Source organism: Phaenicophaeus curvirostris, chromosome 1 (genome assembly GCF_032191515.1).
Source record: "Phaenicophaeus curvirostris isolate KB17595 chromosome 1, BPBGC_Pcur_1.0, whole genome shotgun sequence".
Classification (NCBI taxonomy): domain Eukaryota; kingdom Metazoa; phylum Chordata; class Aves; order Cuculiformes; family Cuculidae; genus Phaenicophaeus; species Phaenicophaeus curvirostris.
The window spans coordinates 118433243-118456923 of record NC_091392.1 but is presented as its reverse complement, the minus strand read 5'-3'; the positions used below and the strand labels follow the sequence as shown (position 1 = coordinate 118456923).

General features: G+C 40.6%; 1 protein-coding gene across 11 annotated transcripts in view; it reads left to right on the top strand.

The window, feature by feature from the left end:
- KDM6A (lysine demethylase 6A) overlaps window positions 1-14497 on the top strand; it is a 154022-nt gene extending 139525 nt beyond the window's left edge. For 3 of the 11 annotated variants that reach the window (XM_069873001.1, XM_069872980.1, XM_069872946.1), the window contains 7 exons: window positions 40-188; window positions 1177-1291; window positions 3350-3537; window positions 4774-4915; window positions 8574-8700; window positions 9588-9758; window positions 12108-14430. In XM_069873001.1, the coding sequence (XP_069729102.1) occupies window positions 40-188; window positions 1177-1291; window positions 3350-3537; window positions 4774-4915; window positions 8574-8700; window positions 9588-9758; window positions 12108-12137 (922 nt within the window). In that variant the 3' untranslated portion in view covers window positions 12138-14430. The other 8 variants (XM_069872991.1, XM_069872943.1, XR_011338828.1 and 5 more) reach the window with 7 other exon arrangements.
- The last annotated feature ends 9184 nt before the right edge of the window (window positions 14498-23681 follow it).

The following is a 23681-nucleotide window of genomic DNA, read 5'->3' as shown; positions in this document are numbered from 1 at the left end:
TAGGGATTCACAGTTTGTTGATTTGCTGTTTTGCTGCAGGTGGAAGTTGCAACTCCATGAACTGACAAAACTTCCTGCTTTTGTACGTGTGGTATCAGCAGGAAATCTTCTAAGCCATGTTGGTCATACCATCCTGGGCATGAACACAGTGCAGTTGTACATGAAGGTTCCAGGAAGCAGAACACCAGGTGAGTATGACCTATGTGCATGAAAAAAATCAGGTTCTAATGCTGTGATGCTGATTTAACTGCACTGCGGATTTTCTGTATCATGGAACGTGTCTAAACATGATAAAACTCTACATATTCAGGTTTTTTTTAATTTATTGTCTAATCTTACCTTGCAGTGGAACTCTCTGGCTTTACGTAGTGCTAGGTAATTAGCGTACTGACCTCTTGCATGCAGTACTGGATTCTTTGAGGGGAAAAAGAGACTCGGCTTATAACCTTGGACAGTATTTGTATTTTACATACCTTTAAAGTTTTTATAGGCTTCCAAAGCAAGTCTTGTGCAATCATAGAAGACATTAGACTTTCACTTTTTAGATTTCTTTATTGTCTGAGGATAGGACTCAACACTCCATAGTGAACGGTGCCGTGTTAGGCCACTGGACTGAAACTTGAGAGGTCTGGACTAAATTTCAGGGTCTGGTTTTTCTGAAGTGCAGCTTCAGAAAATTCCGTTAGGGATTATGGCTCAGTTTTCCAACTGTCAAAAGAAGATAAAATACTGACATTTCTGCATTGGTTCTGAAAGCTCTTTGGGACAGATTTTCTTGCTGCTCGTCTATTCAATGCTGGAAGTCATGAAGTTTTGCTCCTGACTGGGACTGTCAAGAGCTATCATAAACCACAAAATCTAGGCTTTAGCATCTTGAAGCATTTATTTCTACAAAAAGGGAACTGCCCAAGTGTTGGTCAGATTTGCAGCATTGGTAGTTCCAGCTTTTCATTTTCCACAAACTAAAAAAAGCAGAATTCTTGTGTGACAGATCTTTTAATTGCTTAACACCGTGAAGCACCTAAATAGTGTGTGTAATGTAAAAAGATGTACAAATAATTAAACTGTGATATAGAGTTTTTTGATAATTTTAACTTCATGTTTTCATAATGTTATAGATCATAGTTTCATGGATCAGCCTTACATGAAGTGTGTTTATTTTTCTCTAAATTTCAGGTCATCAAGAAAATAACAACTTCTGTTCAGTAAATATAAATATTGGCCCAGGAGACTGTGAATGGTTTGTTGTCCCTGAAAGCTATTGGGGTGTCATGAATGACTTCTGTGAAAAGTAAGCTGGGCATCCTATTTTTCTCTTTTTTTATCAAGCTCTCTGTGTCTTTCTTAGACCTGAGAAATTACTGAGAGTGTTGCAAGAGGACATTATTTTATGTATTCTCAGTGTAGTAAAAAAAAGGTTATTACAAGTAAATCAAAATGCAAAATAGAATTTATACAAAATACATTTGTACAATGTACAGAAGCTTGGAATGCCTGCAATAGCTTTTCTTTCAGAAATTAACATTAGATCCATTATTTGTTTTTTCAAACACAGGGTTTAAGGAAATATGAGAAGTGAGAGATTGGTAGTAGCGAATGCTCATCTAGGTTCAAGATTCACATGCATAGTACATTATGGGGGATCAGAAGTTTAGTATAAGCATAGGCTATGTACTACCTATGTGTATGATGTGGCATCAATCCAGGGTTTTTTAGTAGTAGAATTTCTACATCAGAAAATCCATCGTAGCCCTTGCTGTTAATCTTGGCACTCTGTCGTGCTTATTAAAGCTGACCTCTACTGTTACCAGATGGTGATGCTTTTGTAGTGGCATCTCAGGCTATTGCAGTGGAGTGATGGAACAAAGTTGGGGGTGGCGGAGTTGGGGTTTTGTTTTGGGATTTTTAGGAGTGGTGGAGTCAAGTATTTTACTGATTCTGTATGCTTTTAATCTTTGTGATGATTAATGTAGTGTTGTACACAAGCAACTTCAGAGTCATGGGTATTTTGGCATGGTTTCTTGGTGCATCTAGAGGGAGAGCTTAGTATACTCAGACCCCAGGAAATGTCATGGCATGCTTTGCTTACACTTAAGTGTTTGTAGCTTGTTGGAAAAGTTGAGGTGCACTGACTGTTGGGGAAAACTTCAGCCAGCTCTAAAACAGGGATTTGTACATAGTGCCTTATGTTAATGGATGCTTTAAAAACAGACAGCACACACACTTGTGCACACACACCCCCCCACAAGAAGAAAGACGGTGGAGGAGCAGCAATTGTGTCCCCTCATCATGCCAGTATTCAAGCTGTAGCCTCTGAAGCTGATCCTACAGGAGAATTTTTGTTCTTACCTTGCCCAGTTAAACTGGACTTAGCTGTTGACTTCAGAACTTTTCCAGAGCTCTGCAGATACACCTCAGTGTCTCTGTACTCTTCATTTTCTGCCTATCTACTGACAGCTATTCTTATTTCATCAACCTTTACAAAGATTAGCCATCTCAAAATTGTAATTCCACTGATGCAATTGCAGTGTCTCTGATGGTGATATTTTATCCCCATAACTCTGTCCTCCTGAGGGTGACAGAGAAGGATCTTAGTAACCCAATAAAATGTCTGGAGTACCTTTGTCAGGCACTAAATTGTCTTTGAAAATTTTGAATTGCAAATAATCTGTCATGGTACGGTATAAAACCAGTATAAAATCGGGATAAGGATGGGCGAGAAGTATGTATTTTAAATAACCATAATGGAAGAATTCATGCTTAGGAAATCCATATGAAGGTGTTTTTTTCATGCTTCTCAGGAGGGTCAAAATTCCTTGGCTGAATATAGTGTAGTCCTGTGGATCACAGTTGAGATGATGCCAACAGGTTGTTTGTTGTGTGGACAAGCTTGCATGCACAGACAGTATGAGTACGTGGTTGGCATTGTTCAAAACAAATTGTTCTTAAGAGCTGGTATGGTCTGTGTATAAAATCAGGCACTGGTTAACAAAGCAGCATTTGGCACCAGTGTCAGTTTAGATCTGACCAAGGATTTCTCTGCCTCAGCGTTAATAAAATACTTGGAAACTTAAAGGAAAATAGAACATAACTGGAAGCCATAAACTGACTTCATGTGGGTAGCCAGATGGTTAAGTGTTTTAATGTATTGCAGGATGCGAAATGTGGAATTAGGATCAGGAATTTTATGGATGAAACTTTCCTTTTAACTAGTCCTTCTGGGTCACTGATTAGATGCAGAAAGAATTTGTTGTGGTGATCAGTTTTTACAGCTTAATGTCATTGAAGTATCAACCACTAATATGCCTGCTGATAAATGCTGAAGACTTTATTTCTCCTCTTCTTTCAGGAATAATATGAATTTCCTAATGGGATCTTGGTGGCCAAACTTGGAAGATTTGTATGAAGCCAATGTCCCAGTTTATAGGTTTATTCAAAGACCAGGGGATTTGGTGTGGATAAATGCTGGCACTGTTCACTGGGTTCAGGCTATCGGTTGGTGCAACAACATTGCCTGGAATGTTGGCCCTCTTACAGGTATGGCTGAATAGTGCCACTGCTCAACTATGTAATTAGGTCATGTTATACTACATTTGCCACAGAATGTGCAATTTCTTACTAATTTACCATGTTTCACTACATTAAAAACACGAACATACTGCATTTTAAGGCTTTGTGTTGAAGCATTAAATAATTCCATTGGTTAGAGGAAGAGAGAGCAGCAAGAATGCAATCTTTGCACTTGTTCATTTAATGGACTTGTAGATATTAGAATTGTATAACAAACACTAGCAGAATAAAATGCTCAGGTGAATTCATACATGCTGTCTTGTAGGGCATTTCCTAATTTTCTCTCCCAAAATTTGTTCTGCCCAGCAGACTGCATTATAGTTTGAATATAATGACTTGTCCAATCTAAGTTTTTCAGAACAACGGATACCTAATCGCTTTTAAGTGAAAGCATCAGGATATGTTAGCAGCTATAAAATTTTGATCATTAAGCAACATTAAGTGTTACAGGCCTAGTGCTCTAGAAGTCTTTAGTTTTGAACCATTGTCTTGGAAGGTTTTTAGATCGGGACTGGAAGGAATTTTCAGAGCTAAAATGAGATTGGCAAGCATTTGAAGAGAATGTACTTCCAAAAAAACTGTTCTTTTCTTGAACAGTTTAAGGTGTGTCTTCATTTCACTTTGGTGCAGTAAATAATATATCTCCAGGATTGTATGACTGACTGATACAGAGCTCATGTGTTCAGTTGCAATAAACTTTGTCAAACATTTTTTAAAAACTGGGCAGGGTGAGTAGGCTGCTTAATGAAAAAGTCTGACTCATTGCAACAAATCTCTCAAGGTGCTGTCTTCCTTTTCAAGACAGGTTGTATACCATAGCACTGTAAAATGATGATAAAGAGCGAATAGCGTTGGATGCAGACGTCTCAGATTTAGATTTTTTTTTGTCTTAAATTTTAAGTATTTGATTTTTTTCAGTAACCCTTTAGGGATATTACTCTGTTCACCATAGAAATCAAACACTTGTCAGAAAAATATTTTCACAGGCATTTGCTGCTGCTGTTGTATTGTGTGTTCTTCTAGTAACATAAGTAGACGTTTCAAAACAAATTTCATAAACCTTAAGTGTAATTGGAATGAATGGCTTATTGCAAGTGAAATTTAATCTAGCCCTAAAAGGAACAAATTTTGATTATAATCAAGTTATTTTGGCTCCAGTTGATACTTGTTTCTAATTGCTTCTATAATTTTGTTTTTGAATAGCCTGTCAATATAAGTTGGCAGTGGAACGGTACGAGTGGAATAAACTGCAGAGCGTCAAGTCCATAGTACCCATGGTTCATCTTTCATGGAATATGGCTCGAAATATCAAGGTCTCGGATCCAAAGCTTTTTGAAATGATAAAGTAAGTTTTACATATTTGAATGTTTACTGTACCTATTTCCTCTTCAAGCCAGAAAGCAGTATTTGTTTTAAAAGTAATCCTTTGTAAGACTTCTGTTCCTGGGAATCAAGCCAAAATTATTTTCTATTGTTTTTCAAATAATCCATTTATAGATGTCATTAATTTTATTACATTGTCTTTGATATTGTTGTGGCGTAGCTTTAGAATGATCTAACTTACTTTTTTGTTAAATATGCTATAGACTTAATACAGCAGTTTTCAGAACCAGTTGACTCGGATGACAAAAGCAATTCAGAGGACATCCCAGAAGAAATAATAGCATAGGGTCATCAACCCAGATACTAGAATTAGAATGTTTAGTCATTTTTACTGGAAGGTTAAACTTAATTTGACGTTTCTGGAACCTCTAGTTAGTGCTCGCGCTATGCCATTTGGACATCCAGTATAAATGTTTTTAGAGAAAGGCGAGTAGGAATTTGAAGACTTCCTTCCCTTTGCTCTTTCTTCTGAACAATGAAATAATTGATGGGTAAAATGGTAATTGAGTGTAGTGACATTTCTCAAGTGCATTTTCCAAAATGCAAGAATATTCCAGGCTCAGAGCACATTTAGTAATTTCTTTTTTTAAAACTACAAATTCAAGCAAATACAAATCCTGTTGCAGCAGCATGATACCTAGGTTGAAGAATGAACAGAGATTTCAGTGTGGGTTTGTCCTAAAGAAAGTGGGGGAAGTATTTCCAAAGTGCATTACTTACCATGAGAAAACTCTGGTAGCAGTGTTCTTTTTCCTTAAGCCTACCAAAGCTGCTTCTAGCTTGAGCACTCTTAGTCTTTTCAGCATACTGGATCCACAAGCATTGAATCCCTTTATAATTTGCTTTGAAATGGAACTTTACAAAAATGAGGGGGTTAACTTGCAAAAAAAAAAAAAAAGCAAAAAGAAGTACTTCCCCCCCCACTAGACATCTGAGTGAGACACCTTTTTACAGTAGGAATTTAATATACATTAACATCTGTTGTTGAATGGTGGGATTGGTGACATGGTAGCTGTATAAGGATAACGAATGTTGGAAGTTGAAGACAGGGGATATGTAGTCACTGTAAAGCTAGGGTTTGTGTGCGAGTACTTTCTTAAAATCTAGTAAGTAGTATCTAGGATGAAGAAAACCTTTGCTGAAGGCTTGACAGTCCTGCCCCTTCAATTAAGCTATTAATGCTCATAGTCAGGATGCCAGCTGTCACGAAGTGGAGAGGTAAAATTGAACAGTTAGAAATGAGAAATAGGGGGGAAAGCATGCTGTGTGAGACTGGAAGCAAAAAAGTAAAAAAAAAAAACCCTAACTTCTTTTTCTGGGGCTCCTTAGATATCTGAATAGTACAAAAGAATAGCTCTTAGAAAATGATAAAATTAGCTTGTACTTCTGTTTTGAAAGATAAACGCAAATAGATATTATTGGATTGTGTGAGAGTAACTACCACAAAGGCTAGAATTTAAGCATACGTATAAATACTGGGAACCAGGTGAATGATGAAAAGAAATGGAATAGCAGTAGGGAAGAAAATAATAGAAGGGAAGTTTGATGTTGGAAGAAATCTGAAACCTCCTTACATTTTTAGTTAATGTGCAACTCACTGCTGTCCCGGTAGATAAAAGCCAAAGCAAAAATTGAAACTTTCTTATGAGATGCCTTTTAAAGATTTGGTATTAACAATAGAATCATGAGCAAGAACACAGGCAGGCAAAATGATTTAGAACTTGACTGAGGGAGCGCAGTGCTCAAGAATAGAAAAATGAATGACGAACCTCTTAAATGGAAGCTAGAAGGACTTTTACAAATGCAGCTGAGGAAGAGAATTTTAGAGGTAGTTAGAACATAGGCTTAAAAATTAATTCCAAAGTAACTGAAATACTAAGTTCTTTTACAGAAATAGTTTGAGAAACATAAAAGAATGTGCCATGGACGAAATTATTTTGCACAAAATCATGCAGTCAGATACAATACTTTTCAGTATCAGTAGAGAAAGTATATTGCTGAAAGGTACAAAAAGGTCAGTTTTGGGTTGCCATTGAGATGGTCTCCACACTTTGAAAAGATTTACTTGATATCTAAATATTGAAACTGGTTTCTTGCTGCCCTTCTAGAAAAAATCATGGTGGTTTCTGTCTTCTCTTAAATATTTGACCAGACTTGATTTACTCATATTCTTTATGCCACACCTATAAAGAATTTGAGAGAGGGATGTGGTCCAGCTTTTCTTTTCACTGAATTGTCACTGTACAAGAACAAAAGCAGACCTGCAATACTAAAAGCTGACATGGTTTCAGGTACACGTTGAAATGAGGCTTTATTACAAAGAGTGCTATACCAAAGTTACTGAACTTACCAGAAGCACATTAGCCTAACACTGAAGTGAATTAGTACATGATCTATCATGTTCCGTTAACATCAGACTTCCAAAGCGTTGAGGGACTTACAGCTAAATGAACTATTTAGTTTTCTCGAAATTTGGTATGTAAAAATACCATGCTTAACATAGAAACATGCTTTCAGGTTTTCATTGTTCTTACAGTGAAGATATTAATGAAGCCATTGACTTTGTTTTTAGTGAAAATGAGCAGTCTCAGTATAAGACATCCAGAGGAAAGTATCTCAAAGTAAGCCTACAATTCTTTTAACTAATTGGAAATATATGAAAGAATAACCTAGAACTTATATATTACACGTTTAAGGCTTTACAATGGGAGAAGGATCAAGTTGAAAACATTTTGATAGAACTCTTGAGCACTTCGTTTTGTGTCCAATATCTGTTTTTCCCCTTACATTTTTTCGATCTTCCTTGTGCATCTAATGAGCATGTAATGTAACCACCCTGTGGAGGAGAAAATTAAAGGCTGCAAAGGCTGCAGCTCAAATAAATAGGATAACTGAGAACTAAAAATTATGGTTAATAACACTGTAATTTAGAAATCTGATGACCTATTTTGCCAATTTTTTTAGGGAATGTTTCTGGCTCGTACAATGCTAGAAAACAAGTTAGATATTCTGGTACAGAAGGGAGCTGTGTGAAATAGTGAATTGGTTTTTTATCCTTTACAGAAGTATGTCAGGGAATTGTTGATTTTAATTTGATATTTGATCAAGTTTTTTTTCTTCAGATAATAAACGTTAGCTTTTTTCCAGTGTTAATTTTTTCTTCCTATGAAGGGTTTTCCTATTCCAATACCAGCCTGTCTATTCTTTTTCCTTTTACATGTGAGAAGATACTTGTAACAGAGATTTTTAGCATTTTAGTTAAAGCTTTGGATAGGCTATAGTCATTTGCACAAGAAGTAAAAAATAACTTCGAACTTGGCGGTTTGGAATTACTTGTTGCTGATAAATTCATAGTTCAAAATAAAATAAAAATGTGTTCCAGTCAAGAATGAAAGATACAGCCTGTTTGCAGGGAAGGGTCAAGCACTTAAATGGAACCATTCTACGCAGAGGTCTATAAGCATGTGGTCTAACTTCTACCCAAGTCACGGGTAGCTGTTCCTGAAATCACAGAGGAAGAGGAACCTCCGTCTGCAGTGTCTTGGAAGAAATTGAAGCCTACTTGGATCTTGCTATAAAGCTGAATATCAAACTGAATGTACCGCTGATTTTGGTTGCAGGTACTGCCTGTTAAGAACTCTCAAACAGTGTCAGACACTGAGGGAAGCTCTAATTGCTGCAGGAAAAGAGATTGTCTGGCATGGGCGAGCAAAGGACGAGCCAGCTCATTACTGTAGCATTTGTGAGGTCAGTAAAAATGTGTTGTGCTTGTGCACTAATAGAACATTTATTTAAGTTCTCTGTCTTTTGTTGTTTTTAAAAATCAAAACTAAAATAGCAGCATCCTCAAAGAGCTTATCAAGCTGTTATTCTAGACATAGGCTGTGTTTTGCTGTGGTCTCTTCCACAGTACATCCACAGTGGTGTTGTTCACTATGTCGATTTTCAATTCTCAGTTATTATAAGAAGTTATTATCCCTTCCTGCATATAATTTGATCTGCTGAGCTTCATTTTAAAGGTGTGTCTGTCTTCATTTCGGAAGTCTAAAACAGCTGCAAAAGAGAGAATTCTAAGTACATTTTCTTCAAAGGAGGACATACCTTGTTGCTGAAACTTCTTATTATATTTTCTGTTCATAGTTACTTTATATTATTGGATAATAGTTTTCGTGAAGCTTTAAAGAAAAAAAATTCCTACCCCTTGAAAATCAGTTTCTAGTTACCTTTTGGCTGAGCCTCTTGGGCAAGATGAGCATGTGACTGGGTAGTAAGGAAGTAAATTGTGAATTTCTTCTGCAGACAAATGTAAAAAAAGAAAATTGGGTGTAATTGTTCTAAATCCCCACCTTAGTGAGTGACCCCTATTCAGAGTATGAATCCTGCTTTGTCAGTATTGATGAAAAGCTTTCCCGTAGCTCTGTTCATGCAGACATCTTAACTCTAATATTAGTCGTTTTACAATATTTCATTTTTCTGCCTGAGCCATAGGAGGGTAGATTTTTGCTGAACAAATACAATTTTTCTCTTTGCAAGCATGGGGTAAGGATGTAAATCTTAAAGCAAATACAGTTTTCGTGGTTTAACTTGTAAAAAATGAAATTGTAACAGTTGGCTTTCTGTTTCCTGTCTAATAGGTGGAAGTCTTTGATCTGCTTTTTGTCACTAATGAGAGCAACTCTCGAAAGACCTATGTTGTACATTGCCAAGACTGTGCACGAAAGATAAGCACGAACCTGGAAAACTTTGTGGTGCTAGAACAGTACAAAATGGAGGACTTGATGCAAGTCTATGATCAATTTACATTAGTAAGTCAAATTAATAAGTGGGTGCATAAATACATTATTTGTAAAGCAGTTGTAGACTGTCTTGGTACTCCATTGTATGGGTACTGTGGACTTTGATTCAAATGGAGGTATGGGTTGTATGTGATATTTACAGAACAAAAAGGCTGAAGAATCAGAATTATGTGAAATAGTAGAATAATTTACTGCAGAACATAACCACTGAGTTTTCAGGAAAGTATGATGTTACAATTCATAAAGTTGTGGCTTTAAAAATCCAATAGAGATCACCTGAAGACCATAACTGGATCAGATGGAGATGGGAAGAATCAGGACAGTGAAGCTTGGAGAAACTAGCACCAGGTTCAAGAGCATCTCTAATACATTGGTTGTGGTATGAAGTCAGTATAGCAGCAGAGCATCCTATGCACTCAAGAGTCCTTCCTTCCTCTTCCCCACCCATCCCCTCCCAAATCAGCACTGTCCTTCTGCTTAGCAAGTGGATGCTCTCAAACAGTTCTGTCTCTTGGCTTGGGGCCTCCTTTGCATTTCAATTTAAAGCAAAAGCCTCTTTGCCATTATAGCTTTGTGCTATATATGGCAGCCTCCTGCTTTGAACTGTGTCAGCACAACTGTCCTAACATTTCACCCAGGTTTCATTGTTTCAGGCAAAGATGGCTTGTTTGTAATCACAATGAAAGCGGTGCTGGATTTATTTATAAGCCTTGCCCTTCTGTCAAAGGAGATGAATGTTGGACAAAACGTTATGAGAATTTCATGTTGAATTAAATACAACAGCCCAAGGATGGCTGTGCTTTTTGATTCATTTCCAGGTGCTGCAGAAAATGTGTGTTTAGACAATTATTTAATGTAATGCTAGCATGAGAGGTTGCTACCTTTTGAGCTAAAGTCTCAAGGTTCAGCAGTAAAGGCTGCTGAAAGTGCAGGACCGTGTCTTCTGAATTTAATTCTCTTCATTGGTCCTACAGAGCCTGAGCTGGTTGAACGTCAGTTCATACTTCTAGAAGCCCATTGTCGCTATAGTTTGTGAAATAACTGCAATTTTGAAGTGATGTTCTGTTATAGAAAAGCATGTAAATAAACACCTGTTCTCAGATATGTCATCGAGTTGAGTGGAAATGGGCAAGAACACTTCTGTATGGCAGAGAAGGGGGAGGGACGGGCATTTTTTTGTCTGTGTTTGTAATGTTATTTAGGTAACAATGATTATATTGTCCCTAGAACAAGGGTTCTCAACCTGCAAGTGGCTCCCTCCCCCACAAAAGCCTATACCTGCAGCCCTAAAGGGCGTTAATAAGTGTTCTCTTGTGAAACAGGTATGCACATTCATTTCTTTAAAGGGGATACAGTCTCAATTGAGAAGAGTCATAGCCTAGAAGTGACATCTCTAAGATCTAGAAAAAGAGTTGAGGCTTGTTGGAAGTCACAGGACAAAGATCATCTAGATGGCAAAGGTGCAGTAGGCCTAACAGAGAGGCTGTGTGTGGGGGGTAAAATACTGGGAGCAAGCATGGGGATCAGCTGGTGTTAGTGTTTCATAGGTGGGTACTGCGGTATGATTCAAAGTTCTTTAAAGACTATGAGCTGCTGCTTCTTGAAGGGATTCCACATCATGACAGGACTGATGAGAAGGAAATGCCATTGGAGATCCAGTATTTTGCTGGTAATGTCACAAAGTGCCATATTGGGGAAGAGTTAGGTATATTCTAGACCTTGACTCCTGAAAGCAGGCAGGAACAAGACACCTAGCTTACTTCACTCTTGAGGCACTCTGGTGTTGTCTTCCACGATTAGAAAAAAACAAAAAAACCCCAAACAAACAGAAAACCGAACTGACAACTTTGTTCCCACATCAGAGAATATGTTGCCCTTTCCATAGGTACCCTAATTTCAGCTATATGTTATTGTTTAGATAGAGAGCCAAAAAAATGAAGCCCACAAGGCATTTGGAGAGCCACAAATAGACAATCAGCCCTCACTGGTAAACAGGTTGAGAATCCCTGTTCTAGAGTGTATGAAGATATATCTACACTAAGCCCACATGGGGCTCTTTGCTGCCTTCATGGAACTTGTTTTGGCAGCTGACATCATATTAACACAGACATCCCCACAGCATACTCCAGCCTGCAGTACAGGCAAAATCAAAATGCAGAATAGTCATAAAATTCACATTGTATTTGAGTAAGTTGGAAAACAATGCCAGTATCCACTTGAAAAAGTCCTAAACTATAGAAACGCTAGTGTGTGTGTGTGTGACTTTAAACTGTCATGGCTACCATTTGTGCAGGTCTTGGTTAAACAATTGAGTTTTACACCCTTGTAGAAAAGGTAATATAATGTTTTCTTTTTCAGGCTCCTCCATTGCCATCCTCCTCATCTTGACATTTTTTCATGGACATTAAATGAAAACTTTTCTGATATTCAGGAAGTGACCCAGTTCTGCACCACTGATTTTTGTAGCTATCCCGTAAGGCTGCTGGCTGAAAGCTGTGTCTATGCAACCTTCCAAGTGCGGAGTGTCAAGCAACTGGACAGGAGAGAGCACTGCCTCCTACTCCAGAACTCAAAACAAAATAAAGCTCATCCAGCTGTACTTCAAAAAGATAATTCCATGTTTTGTATATATCTGACAAAACTGGCAACATTATACAGACTACTGACTTGAAGACCACCTCTTTTGTATTTCTCTTTCTGGGCTGATGAGTTGGTTTCATCCATTTTTCCCCTTCAGAATTTCCCTTGGAAAAAGTACTAGCTTAGCTGGTCATTTCTTTGTAAGGTAGTTAGAAATTTTAAGTCTTTCTTTGGGCAACTTTTTTTTTTTTTAATGTGAAGAGTTAGGTGATATAAATTTTTTACTGCTTTTATGTTTTTCTGTCTTGTTTTGAAACCATGACGGTTACACTTTCGGTTCCTAAATAAAATTTAAAACAATTAACAGCCAAGTCACAAAGATAAATGGGTTGCACATAGACTAAGGAATAAACTTCAGATTTGTGATTTTTGTTTCTAATCTTGATGTAAATTTACACTATTTATAAATACATATTTATTGCTTGAAAATATTTGTGAATGGAATGCTGTTATTTTTTCCAGATTACCTGCCATTGAAATTTTAAGGAGTTCTGTAATTTCAAACACTACTCCTATTACATTTTCTATATGTAAATAAAACTGCTTAGCATTGTACAGAAACTTTTATTAAAATTGTTTAATGTTTAAAGTTTTTCTATTGTTTGAGTTTTAAAAAGATTTTATGTACAGTGCCCAGTTTTTGTTCTTTTTTGAATCTGATTATATATATTTTATATATACTCTTGTGCTTGTGTATATATATAATATATATAGAAACTTGAATATAAATATGTGTATAAAGATTTAGAGACTAAATTTTTCTCGTTTTAAGTTTTACATCTATGGTAGATTTGAGGTGTCTACTGTAAAGTATTGCTTACAAAGGTATGATTATTTTTAAAGAAATATATGGTATGTATCCTCAAGACATAAAATGACCTTCAGACTGGTTTATTGTTAAATTGCACTTTTTGCAATAACAGACCAATAAATAGTTGCTGCCAAAATGTAGTCGTAGAAAATAAGTAACGGCTAAACTTTAAAGTTCTTCGAGAAAATACCGGCTTTGACAGGAAGTTTGGCACTGGTTTTAGAGGAGGAATGGAAAAGATGAATTTGAGCTTGGGTTGGGGATATTCTCTAGATATCAACCAAATTGCAACCTATATATTACAATATGTTCTATTAACCATATAAAAAGTTACGACTGAATCACCTTGGCATCACTGTTGACCCAGAAAAAAAGATGTTGTTTTGTGGTATTCTATTGTATTTTCACATATTTTGTAATACGAATTCACTGGTAAATTTTTGAAGCACTAGGTTTATTTAGGACAAGTTTATAATATATCATTGTAACAGTTTGCAGTTTTAATGATGGTATTTATTTTAAATCGCTCCTTTCTCATTAGCTTCTTGAAAATGCATTAAATCTAAATTTCAAAATTAATAGCTTTCTTATCGATCAGAGTTGACTGATGCGGAAGGTTCTGCATCCAACAGTTTCTCATAATTTCTTATTAGTGGGGTATGTTAGTGATTGCATTGTTAAATCTTTTGTAATCAATGTGAAGTGTTAAAGGCACAGAGCATGCTAGTAGTTTCTTTTGAACAAAAAGCATCGACTCTTACGTTTGTAGCTTCAAATGAAGGGTGTTTTAATGAAGAATCAGTACAGCTTGTCTAATGCTGTTGCGACAGTTTAACCATAGTTAATAATTACTTTCTTGCTAGTTCTTACAACAGTTGGGCAAAAGGGTATAGAGGTTAAAGAAAAGTATAACAAATGCACTTGCCAGCAAAATTATCAGCTAGCAGTTAGGAAGCCAGTTCTGTAAAGATGTAAGTCTCAGCTCTTCATAACAAACTCTACAAATCATAATTTTTTACTTATGTATTTTATGCAGTCATAAATATTGTAATCTTGACAAACCATGCTGCAACTGAAAAGCTACTCCTTTACAGTAGTCTTAAACCCAAATAAAAGCAAGATAACTTACCTCAACTAATGGTAAACAAAAAGTCCTCGTTTCTCAGTGCTGTACAAGAATATTTCTAACTAGGGAAGGAGCTGCTGTGTGCTAAAGGGCTTTGTACATTTCCTCCCCTTTGGAAAAGAGGAGATTCCGTTACCAAGGAAGAAAATTTGTGTTTCACCAGTGAACAAGTAGACCAGATCAGCAAAGCATCGGGTGGTTTTGCTCACTCTACTTCAAAGTTTTGTCGTGCATTTGAATTGCTGCAGGGCTTTAGCATTTTGCAGTTTTCATACTTCATAGTTGCCCTTTGCTCCTAACCACTGGACAGTTTTGATCTAGAAGCTGCTGTGATTTAGAGTGCTTTTGTTTCATTTTATTAAAAAAGCACAAGATAACTTTTTATTAATTGTAGTTATTAGGAAGCACTTCAGCTTCTTAGACTGAAAAACGCATGATGGGATAGAAACGTTTGTAATCTCGGGATATTTCCAAGGCTTAGCAGTTGGGCTGGGCAGAGAGACGTGGGAATCCTAAGCTGAGTGAGGAGGAGTAACTCCATTTCCAAGGAGCCTCAGTTTTTGGAACCTTAAGCTCCAGAGCAGAGCCATACTGCAAGTGATTCTGATTTTCTTGTGGCTACAAATTATAGTAGCAGGCAAATTAAAGATTGAAGTGTAAAAAGATGAAAACGACCAAAGACGTGGCTTTTACTGCAAGAATTTGTTAAAAGGATGAATTAGAAGGTATTACTAAGGGGATGGATAAAACCAGAAATAGCAATGGGTTTAAAGTAAAAATAGTAAAAAAATTGAATTAAAGATAAGCGGGAATTAATAGCAGCATCAGTTACTGAACTGTGAATCTGAGAACTGTCCTGGAAGAGCTTTGAGAACAAAGGGGTACCACTTGGGGGGAAGGAGTAGTAGCCTTTAAGTTCTGTAGATTCGTTCAATGGAGCATTTGCTTTTTAAGCTTTCCTTCAGGTGCCTAACTTAGGAGCAGTATCTGCTTTTTTGTTTGGAGAAGTGAAGTCCTATTAGTTGTTACATTTTAGAAATTGTGATGTTGATAGATAACTAAGAAGTGTTTAGAGAAAGGTCACTAGAAACTGAGGTCTCTAGCGACAGAAAATTCCCAAAGTCTTCCTGAATTTATATGGCAGGTGACTAGTTGATTCTAAAGACAAAGTAGCCTGAATCTGCACCTTTCTGGTTGGAAGAAAGGCTTTCCAAGTAGTATTAAAATGGTGTCACTTTGCTTAATTGAGTGCAGCTTGGCTCAGTTCAGCAGAGTACAGCAGATCCTTGGAACAAAAGTGCAAGGACTGGGGACTCCACAGTGATAACCTGGCCACAGGTACATGTACTGATTAAGAGATGAAGATGGAGGGATTTGACTGAGATGATAGGGGAAGGGGGTATCCAGCCTTGGTTGCTTCCATGATCCTGGGGAGGAGCTCAAGCAAAAATTTTAGTTGACATAGAGGACTAGGAAGAGGGTTTTGAGCATAAGCTTCCCTCGGTTTTGTCTGGATCCATAGCAGAGGGTCGTGGCTGAGCGATTGAGTGGCTGAGCTTGGGCCAACAGGTAAGAGTGGTAGGGAAGCTTCATCTTCCATGCCTGCTTTAGCCAGGTGGTCCCATCGGATCATTGGGCACTGGCAGAGGCTGCCCAGGGAGGTGGTTGATTCACCTTCCCTGGAGGTGTTTAAGGGACGGGTGGACGAGGTGCTGAGGGGCATGGTTTAGTGTTTGATGGGAATGGTTGGACTCGATGATCCGGTGGGTCTCTTCCAACCTGGTTATTCTATGAAAAGGCTGATGAGGGTCATCATTTACCTCTGATGTGGATCAAAGTCAGCCAGCATCGGCTGCTTTCGCTCTGATGATGCTGACAGCGGAGGGAGGTGGGATGCAGGTGATGCTGGACAAATTCAGGCTGAAGCTCAAGTTCAAGCAAGCGTGGGGGCCCCCTGGAGGAAGGCACAAGGTGCCGGGGAGGAGGCTGCTAGCAAGGCAGTGGTGCAGGTGTAGGGCCCACCAGGCCTAGCGCATTCCAGGAAAACAACATTCCTCTAAAAACAAGTGAGAGTTGGACATAACATGATAACGGGGAGGGGGGGAAATGAGCCCATGCTGCGGGAGATTCCATGGGGTGGGATGCAGCGCAACTGCCTGCATGGGTAGGGACATGGGGACAGCCATGGAGCCCCCAGTACCTGCCACCCTGGCTCTAGGGTCGAGCCCATGGGCTGGAAGAACAGGAGTGGGTGTGAGCTGCCTGGTGCTTGGCCAGGTCCCAGTGGGCAGGACTCCCACTGCTCACAGCAGCACTGCTGGTGATAAGGGGGCGGGGGCGGATTATTATGGGGTGCCAGCCCAATAACACATTCGAAAGATTAGGTGCTGGGTAAGGTACCCTTATTTACTTTTTGGAAGCCGTAAAAGCATACTGGAGGGCTGGAAGAAGGGATAAGGCACCTCGTAGCGCCAACGGCCCTTAGGCGGTAACACCAACGTATCATGGGTTGCTGCCAGCCCCCTGGTGCCCTGGGCCTTATTAAAGTATGAAAATCCCGTTGCTGCTGCTCTAGCCTGGGGAATGGCAGAGCGCTGGGTACGTGCAGCAGTTAGGGCAGGTGCACAGAGCGGGGATGGAAATGGATTTATCATTAGAGCATGCAGCCTCTTCAGGACTTCTCAGTCCTGCTCTTGAGCTCCTGAAAGACCATGGCTCCTCTCTTGCAGAAGGCAGCGTGCTCTGGTTTCTGGTAGGACGGAGCACTGCCCTCAAATGACACATCCCACATTTTTTTCTGACGGGAAGTACTTTTGGGACTGTTCTAAATGCGTGTTGTTGCCCAGGATGTATGGAGGGACACACAGTTTGGGACTGAAGCTGGTAAAAAAGGAAACCAAGCCAGAACGGGCATAGGAGAGGGTGATTTAAAGTAAACAGAGCCCGGGCAATGGTTAATTGATGGGCTAATAGTCAAGTGAAGGGGCTAAAGCGCTAACTCCTTTAATTCATGGAGCTGGTAATGTGCTTGAAAGAATTCCACCTAAAGCCAAGGCATAGAGTGCAGCCTTTGCCAAGTCCATGGGGACACTGAAATGGGAGATGAAGAAGTTGCCTGTGAAGTACATGCAAAAAAAAGTTCCTGAAAGGGGCAGAAAGGACACTGCAAGAGAAGACTGAGAGGTAGTGTAAGATCTGCCCAGTGACCTGCAGCTCGGGTATCATTTATAGTGGCCTTCTGGGCACAGAGAAAGATGAACAGGAATGAAAAATATTTTCAACTCTCTCCTCTATACTTTATAGCACAAAACCAGTGGGAAACTGACTCGATCCTTTGAGGAAACTGACTTTTCTTGTGGCAGTTATCAGGCATCTTTAGTTTTCCACGCCATACGCAAAATGCAGTGTGCAGTTCATGTCCTGGCTGCTGCTGGAGCTCTGATCTCTTCGTTTAAAACATGTTAAAGTTAGGGGGCTGAGGGCTTTGATTTTCTTCATTCCAGCACTTCACTGCTGTTGGGCTGTCCCACAGGCAGGCTGGTCTTCCCCAGAGTGACCCAAAGGAGAGCTCCAGAGCTTGGAGAAAGCTGAGGGGTGGGCAAGGGCTGCAAACAGGTTTTGATCACCTCCTGTCTGCAGGCAAGTTTCAGGTAGCGTAAAAATGACTTATTTGAAGAACAAGAGCGGGCCACAGGTGAAAGTGAATTTTGGTTAGTGGAGGATAATTGAGCCACTAGGAACAGCCTCACTTGGGATGTGGAAAAAAAAACAAACCCAGAAATCCAAGAAAAATAACTAGCAGCCAGTCACGGTTGCCACGGTTTTGGGTGGGAGGAACGCAGAAGGGTTTTTTGAGGGTAGTAGCACTGGGCAGGCTGTTCAGCGCAATGTGAGAAGAGCATCTACTACGGTTCAGTTCCATTAGTCCAAGGCCACCTCAAAGGTCAAACGTCTTCATAGCTGAAGATCGGGAAACGTATTCTGGGAGCTCACGATCAGCTGACAGGCTAGGGGCAGACTTACAGTTCTGTGTTTACGTGCAGGACCTTGTCTTGCTTCTGCGATGCCAGTGTTCTCTCTGCTGCCCTGGATTAAATGCTAATGATCTAGGGATGTGCTCACTGAGAACAGAGCGGCTCTTGCCAGCTCCTGTGTTGGACATCAGGAGGAAGCAGGAGCAAGGGTCGGCTGGCTCTGCTGGGCAGTGGGGAGCAAATTACACCAGCCCTGCCATCTGCCCTGCCCCAGGGGCTGCTTGTGTTCCCTGGGGTGCAGGAGCCTGCTCAAGGAGGGCCCAGGGCAGGTCTGGGCACTCATCCACATCCCCTGGGGCGAGATCAGCCTGGGGAAACCTATCAGTGGGAGCTGCAAGGTAAGTTGGAGGGGCTGCTGCTCCTTAGTGCTGTGCCCAGCCTTTTATCTGCTTAAGCTTCCCAGGCTGATGCAACCCTGAAAGGGTTGTGACAGCGGGTGGGAAGGTAAGTTATTAGGTGGCAAAGTGATCATGGTTACACTCGGAGAGGCAGAAATGGCTGAGCAGGTCATCTTAGGGATGATGATATCCAGTCATGAGATAAGAGTGCAGATACCTGATACCTGGCTGGAAGATTTAAAAATAAAAAAAAACAACCTGGTTTTAGAGGCAGGCTGGCAGAGTATAATATTACTGAGGAATGGCGATGTGGGCTCAGCCCAGGAGTGCCCCATGGGGGTGCCATCCCAAGTGCTCTCATGGCTTGGCGCTAACATGTTTTGCAGCAAAAAACTGCACTTCAGCCAAGAACTAGTCCTCAGCAGATGACGGGCTGGTGGACGGCTCGGGAGAAAAAGACCTTGGCTCCACATGGATTAGGTTTCCTTCATCCTTATCCATCACAGTGCTCCAATGTGGCAAGAGATTTTGATATTCCTAAAAATGGATGAGGGAAATTTCTGTGTCTGTGTACACTGAACCATGTTTGCACCATGTGCTTCTAAGTTGCAGCTTGACATTTAAATCCTGTGTCGGCATCTTCCAGCTTTTACCTGTGTGCCCCAGTCAGAATTCTACAGGGTTATCTCTGACAGATGCAGCAGAAGCCACTTCCCCCTAAAAAAGAAAAATTATAAGAAAATGAGGAATAAAACATCTGTTTTATGAGAAGTGTCTTAGAGGTGAAACTGTCTTATGTTTTAAAGGTAGGAAACCAAGAAGAAAAGGAGCAAAGTCCAGCAAGGCAAAAATCTAGGCAAGAAAAAATTATTTGAACAAGTGCTCAATGATCCTCCCGCCCTTCTGGTTAATAGAGAAACAATACGTGTGTTGGTGGTTGATGGTACCTTTGAAAAGCCACTTCCTCAGCAGCTACAGAGTAAAAAGCAGAGGTGGGATGACTTTTCTAGCGTGGAACAAAACGAGCTGGCAGTTGTCACAAGTGCAACTTCAGATCCCACCTCCTCCCTACCACCTCTTCTTTCTCAGCAGTTCACCCTGGGGGTGCAGGGGCTGCTGAGGGCGGCCGCAGCTTGGCTTATTCCTCCCCTGCTGCTCACCACTGGATGGGTTGATGGATCCTGCCAGGCAAATGGGGAACAAGAAGACCCATGAGGGGAAAAAACCACCAGCTTCTGCTGAGAATGGGTCTTGGGAAGAGATAAGAAGGTTTGTGCTGGCAGATTTTGGCACCTGGAGGGAGGGTAGAGGGGCGGATCATCTTGCTTCACCATTTCTGTTCCTTCCTCCCAATGTTTACCCCCATTTAGCATTTCTGCGTTCAGAGCAAGCCCCCAGAAGGCTCATGTGCTGCAGGGGGCAGTGGCTACAGGGCAGTGGTGGACATAGGTGTTAAGAAAGTGGAGTTTTCTGTGGCTGGGGAGAAGGGAAGTGCATTTCTTCTCATTTTCCAGAAGCTGGGTGGTGTATTTACTTTCAAAAGCTTGAAAACACAGAAAAAAAAAAAATCTTGCATAGAGGTGGAGAGCTGCTCATTCCTCTGTGTCTTTTTTTGCACCTCCTCCCTCCTCTGGTTACTTTGCCAAGCTACAGATCTGCCACGGAAGAAACCCCCTTTCCTCTCTGTTCCCGCAAATGTCTTTTCTTCTCAAATGTCTTGCATGCTTTATGTGCTCATTTTGTGCTTTTTAGTGATTGTGCTCACCTCTCCTCCTCAAAATACATCATCTTCTCTTCACATTTATCTCCATGCTGTCACTGCCGAACACCCTTAGCGTAGCCTTTTGATGTGTTGATGCACTCCTTGTGCCTCAGCCATGCTCATCACCTTCTCTGTGTATTTAATGCTAAAGGGAAGCAAGAATTTGGGATGTAGGAGCAGATTGGCATTAGGAGAAACTTCTAGGCCAGAGGAGCTGGTAAAGAAATTAGCTCAATTTTGTATGTAGATCTGTGCCTGTCACTGACAATGGCAAATCTACTGGGGTACAAGAAAAATCGTTCCTTTTAAAATAGGCGTTTATTTGTCTTGTTGCAAGATGACTCATTTGTTTGGGCTGTCTGAGAAGGCATTCAATGTTTTAAAGTTTTAAAAGCTGTGAAGACTTAATGTCCCTTCAACCCTCCTCCACCTTAGCTCCTATTATTGAACTGCAATTTAAAATGTTGGTTTAACTTGAATTGCTCTGTGATTCTTTATTTTGTTTTCTCATGTTTGCCATGCAAAAATACTCTGACTAGAGTAATCACATCCCTGCTGTGTTTTTCTCTCCTTTATCCCCCAAGTTATCGACCTAAAAATCTAAGCACTTCATCCCCGCTCCTTCAGCTGGAGCTTTATGGTCTTTCTGCACACACATGTGCAGTTACATTTTCCCCTCTCTGCTACGAGCTGCACATCTCTCCACGTAGGAGGCTGCTGCCTGCCCATGCCAGGCTGGGCTTTGTGGCCCCTTGCACCACGGGAACATCCACCCCATGTCAGAAAGCATCTTCCTCCTTTTCCTGATCAAATCTCTGGATTTGCCTGATCTGTTCCTCCTTGTCTCAGCTTGGCTTTAGGAGACTCCACGTGGCAAATATTTCAATTTAATGATGTGCAGTTGATGTGACGTGACATGACGGACTCAGCTCAGCAGGCAGAAACTTCTCCTGCTTCCGGGGGGCTTGTAAAAGGCTGTAGGACAGGAGTTTTGGTAGAGGGGATATTATTTTATTATGGCCTTTTTTCCCAAGATCTGCAGTGGTTATCAGGTCAGTCGGAGAAGGAAACTGTAATCCAATTAATACGAAATGGTCTAGAAAGAGTTGCATTTGCATTTTTTTGCAGTGAAACCTTCTTCAGAGGTTCTGCCTCCTGTCATGTATTTGCTGTATTTGTTTGGATGGCAAGTTTCCCCAAGCAGAGTTTGTTTCATCCGATGTGGAATGGGATTGGCAGAAGCACAGCACCTCATGCCATGAGGTCCTCTGCCTTGCATGCTCCCTTAATTAAGTTGGAGTTGTAGCACCCAGCACTTGGATGATAATGACCTTTCCCTAATTCTTCTCTTCACAATCTGCTTTTACCTCCCCTAGCGTGCACATGGACGAAGTTTTCCCCCTGGTACCCCTCCAACAGTGGTGACTTCTCAGAAATAGTTTTCCTTCTCTCTTTGAAGCTGCCAAAGCAGCCCCAGGCCGGGACCTGGTCAATGGGGCCAGCGGCAGTGGGGACATCCCCTGGGAGCAAACAGGGTGATGGTTACAATTCATCTTGGGGCAGGGAAAGGTGTCCTTGTCCCTGGCTGCTTGACCCCAGGCAGAGCCAGAGGAGCATCACTTGGTGCTCACCAAAGTTGTCTTACATTTCAGTTCAGAAAATACAAATGTCCCCCAAGCTTTTTTTGGGTAAGATATCAAAAGAAAGTGATCACGGTAGTTAATCTCTCAAAAAAACCCAAGGAAGACACAAAGAGACAGAAGGAGGGATAGATTCCTGAGCTACCAGGTGTCACCTGGGGGGAAAGCACATTCTCCAATCCCAAGGTTTCCAAACCCTAAAAAGAAAACAAACATCAAATCAACTGTCTTGAATATTTTTTAATCTATTAGAGGAAATAAACTTCTATTCATCCATATATAGTCATTGAAAGCTACTTCAGATGTTGAAATAAAAAGTCTCTCAAGGGTTCCTGCTGTCTAAAATTAACTGGATTCATTTTTGCTTGACGACTTGCTTTTGATTATGATGAAGGTTTATTCTGAATGAACATTTCCAGGCATGCAATGCAGCTAGGCTGGAAAACGAATGTTTTAATAGGTTTGGGATCTCAAAGCTCCCATGTGCCATTACGCAGCGCTCTCTCCCTCCCACTCACAACATTGATCTTCAAATGGTTTCTCTGGATCAGGATAAGCTTATTTCCTTCAAGCTGCATTTTTCCCCCCTGCAAAAGGACATATCAATGGAAAATTATAGGGTTTTCTTGAGAAGACAGTGAGTCATTAGCAGTTATGTTGCAATAAATTTGTTCATAAATATTATTAAATTATTAACATCTTTAATTTTATGGACATCACAAAACTAAAGACTCCTGAGGAAGATGTTTTCTTGGTCGTTGGAAGTGGGTGCCTGGAGACAAGCTGGGATGTCATTCCTGCCCCTTCCTGCAACCTTTGAAATTCATTTGGCCTGACACATTGGGCCAAATTTTTGGTGCTGTGTTTGGGGAAGGAAAGTAAGAAACACAATGAAGAGGGATCCTTCTCCTGTTATGTCCTCTCACCACCCTACAATCCCTGACATGGGGATTTTGTCTGTAGTTGCCTCTCTTCAGGCTCATGTTCTTTAGTAAGCTGGATCTCCCCCAGGAAAACTCTCCCACACCTGTGCCCATCTGGTTATCTCATTTTCCTCTGTGCTGTGCTGAAAACGCCTTTCTTTCAGGCTCCCTTGGCATCCTGAGTTCCGTCGCGCCCCTGGCCAAACTGCTCTGCTCCTGGTCTTCTTCCCATGATGAGTGTCTGCCTTGAATGGGGTCATACCCGCCCTGTATGTCCCCTGACTTGGCAGCAAATAACTGAGCAGGGTTCCTCGCTCACAATCCTTGGGTAGCATTTCCATCAGAGCCGCTATTTGCCAGCTCTCCTGCAGAGAAGCAGTGGCAAAGTCTTAGACAATGCAAGGTGCAAGGTCCCCCCACCACCTCTCATGCGTGGGCTCCTTACCCTGACAAATGGGGAGACTGAGGTGGGTTTTACCTGATTTTGCTCTCAACAGATTCTGTTAAGATGCTACGATTTCTTCTTCAAGACATTGCAAAACACCAATTTCTTTGTTCCCTGGGCTTCCTTGTACTGAGATCATGTGCTGGCCACAGCAGCTCTTCTGGCAGGCATCCTGTATCTCATGTGTTTGAGAAAGGGTTTATTGTCAGTCTC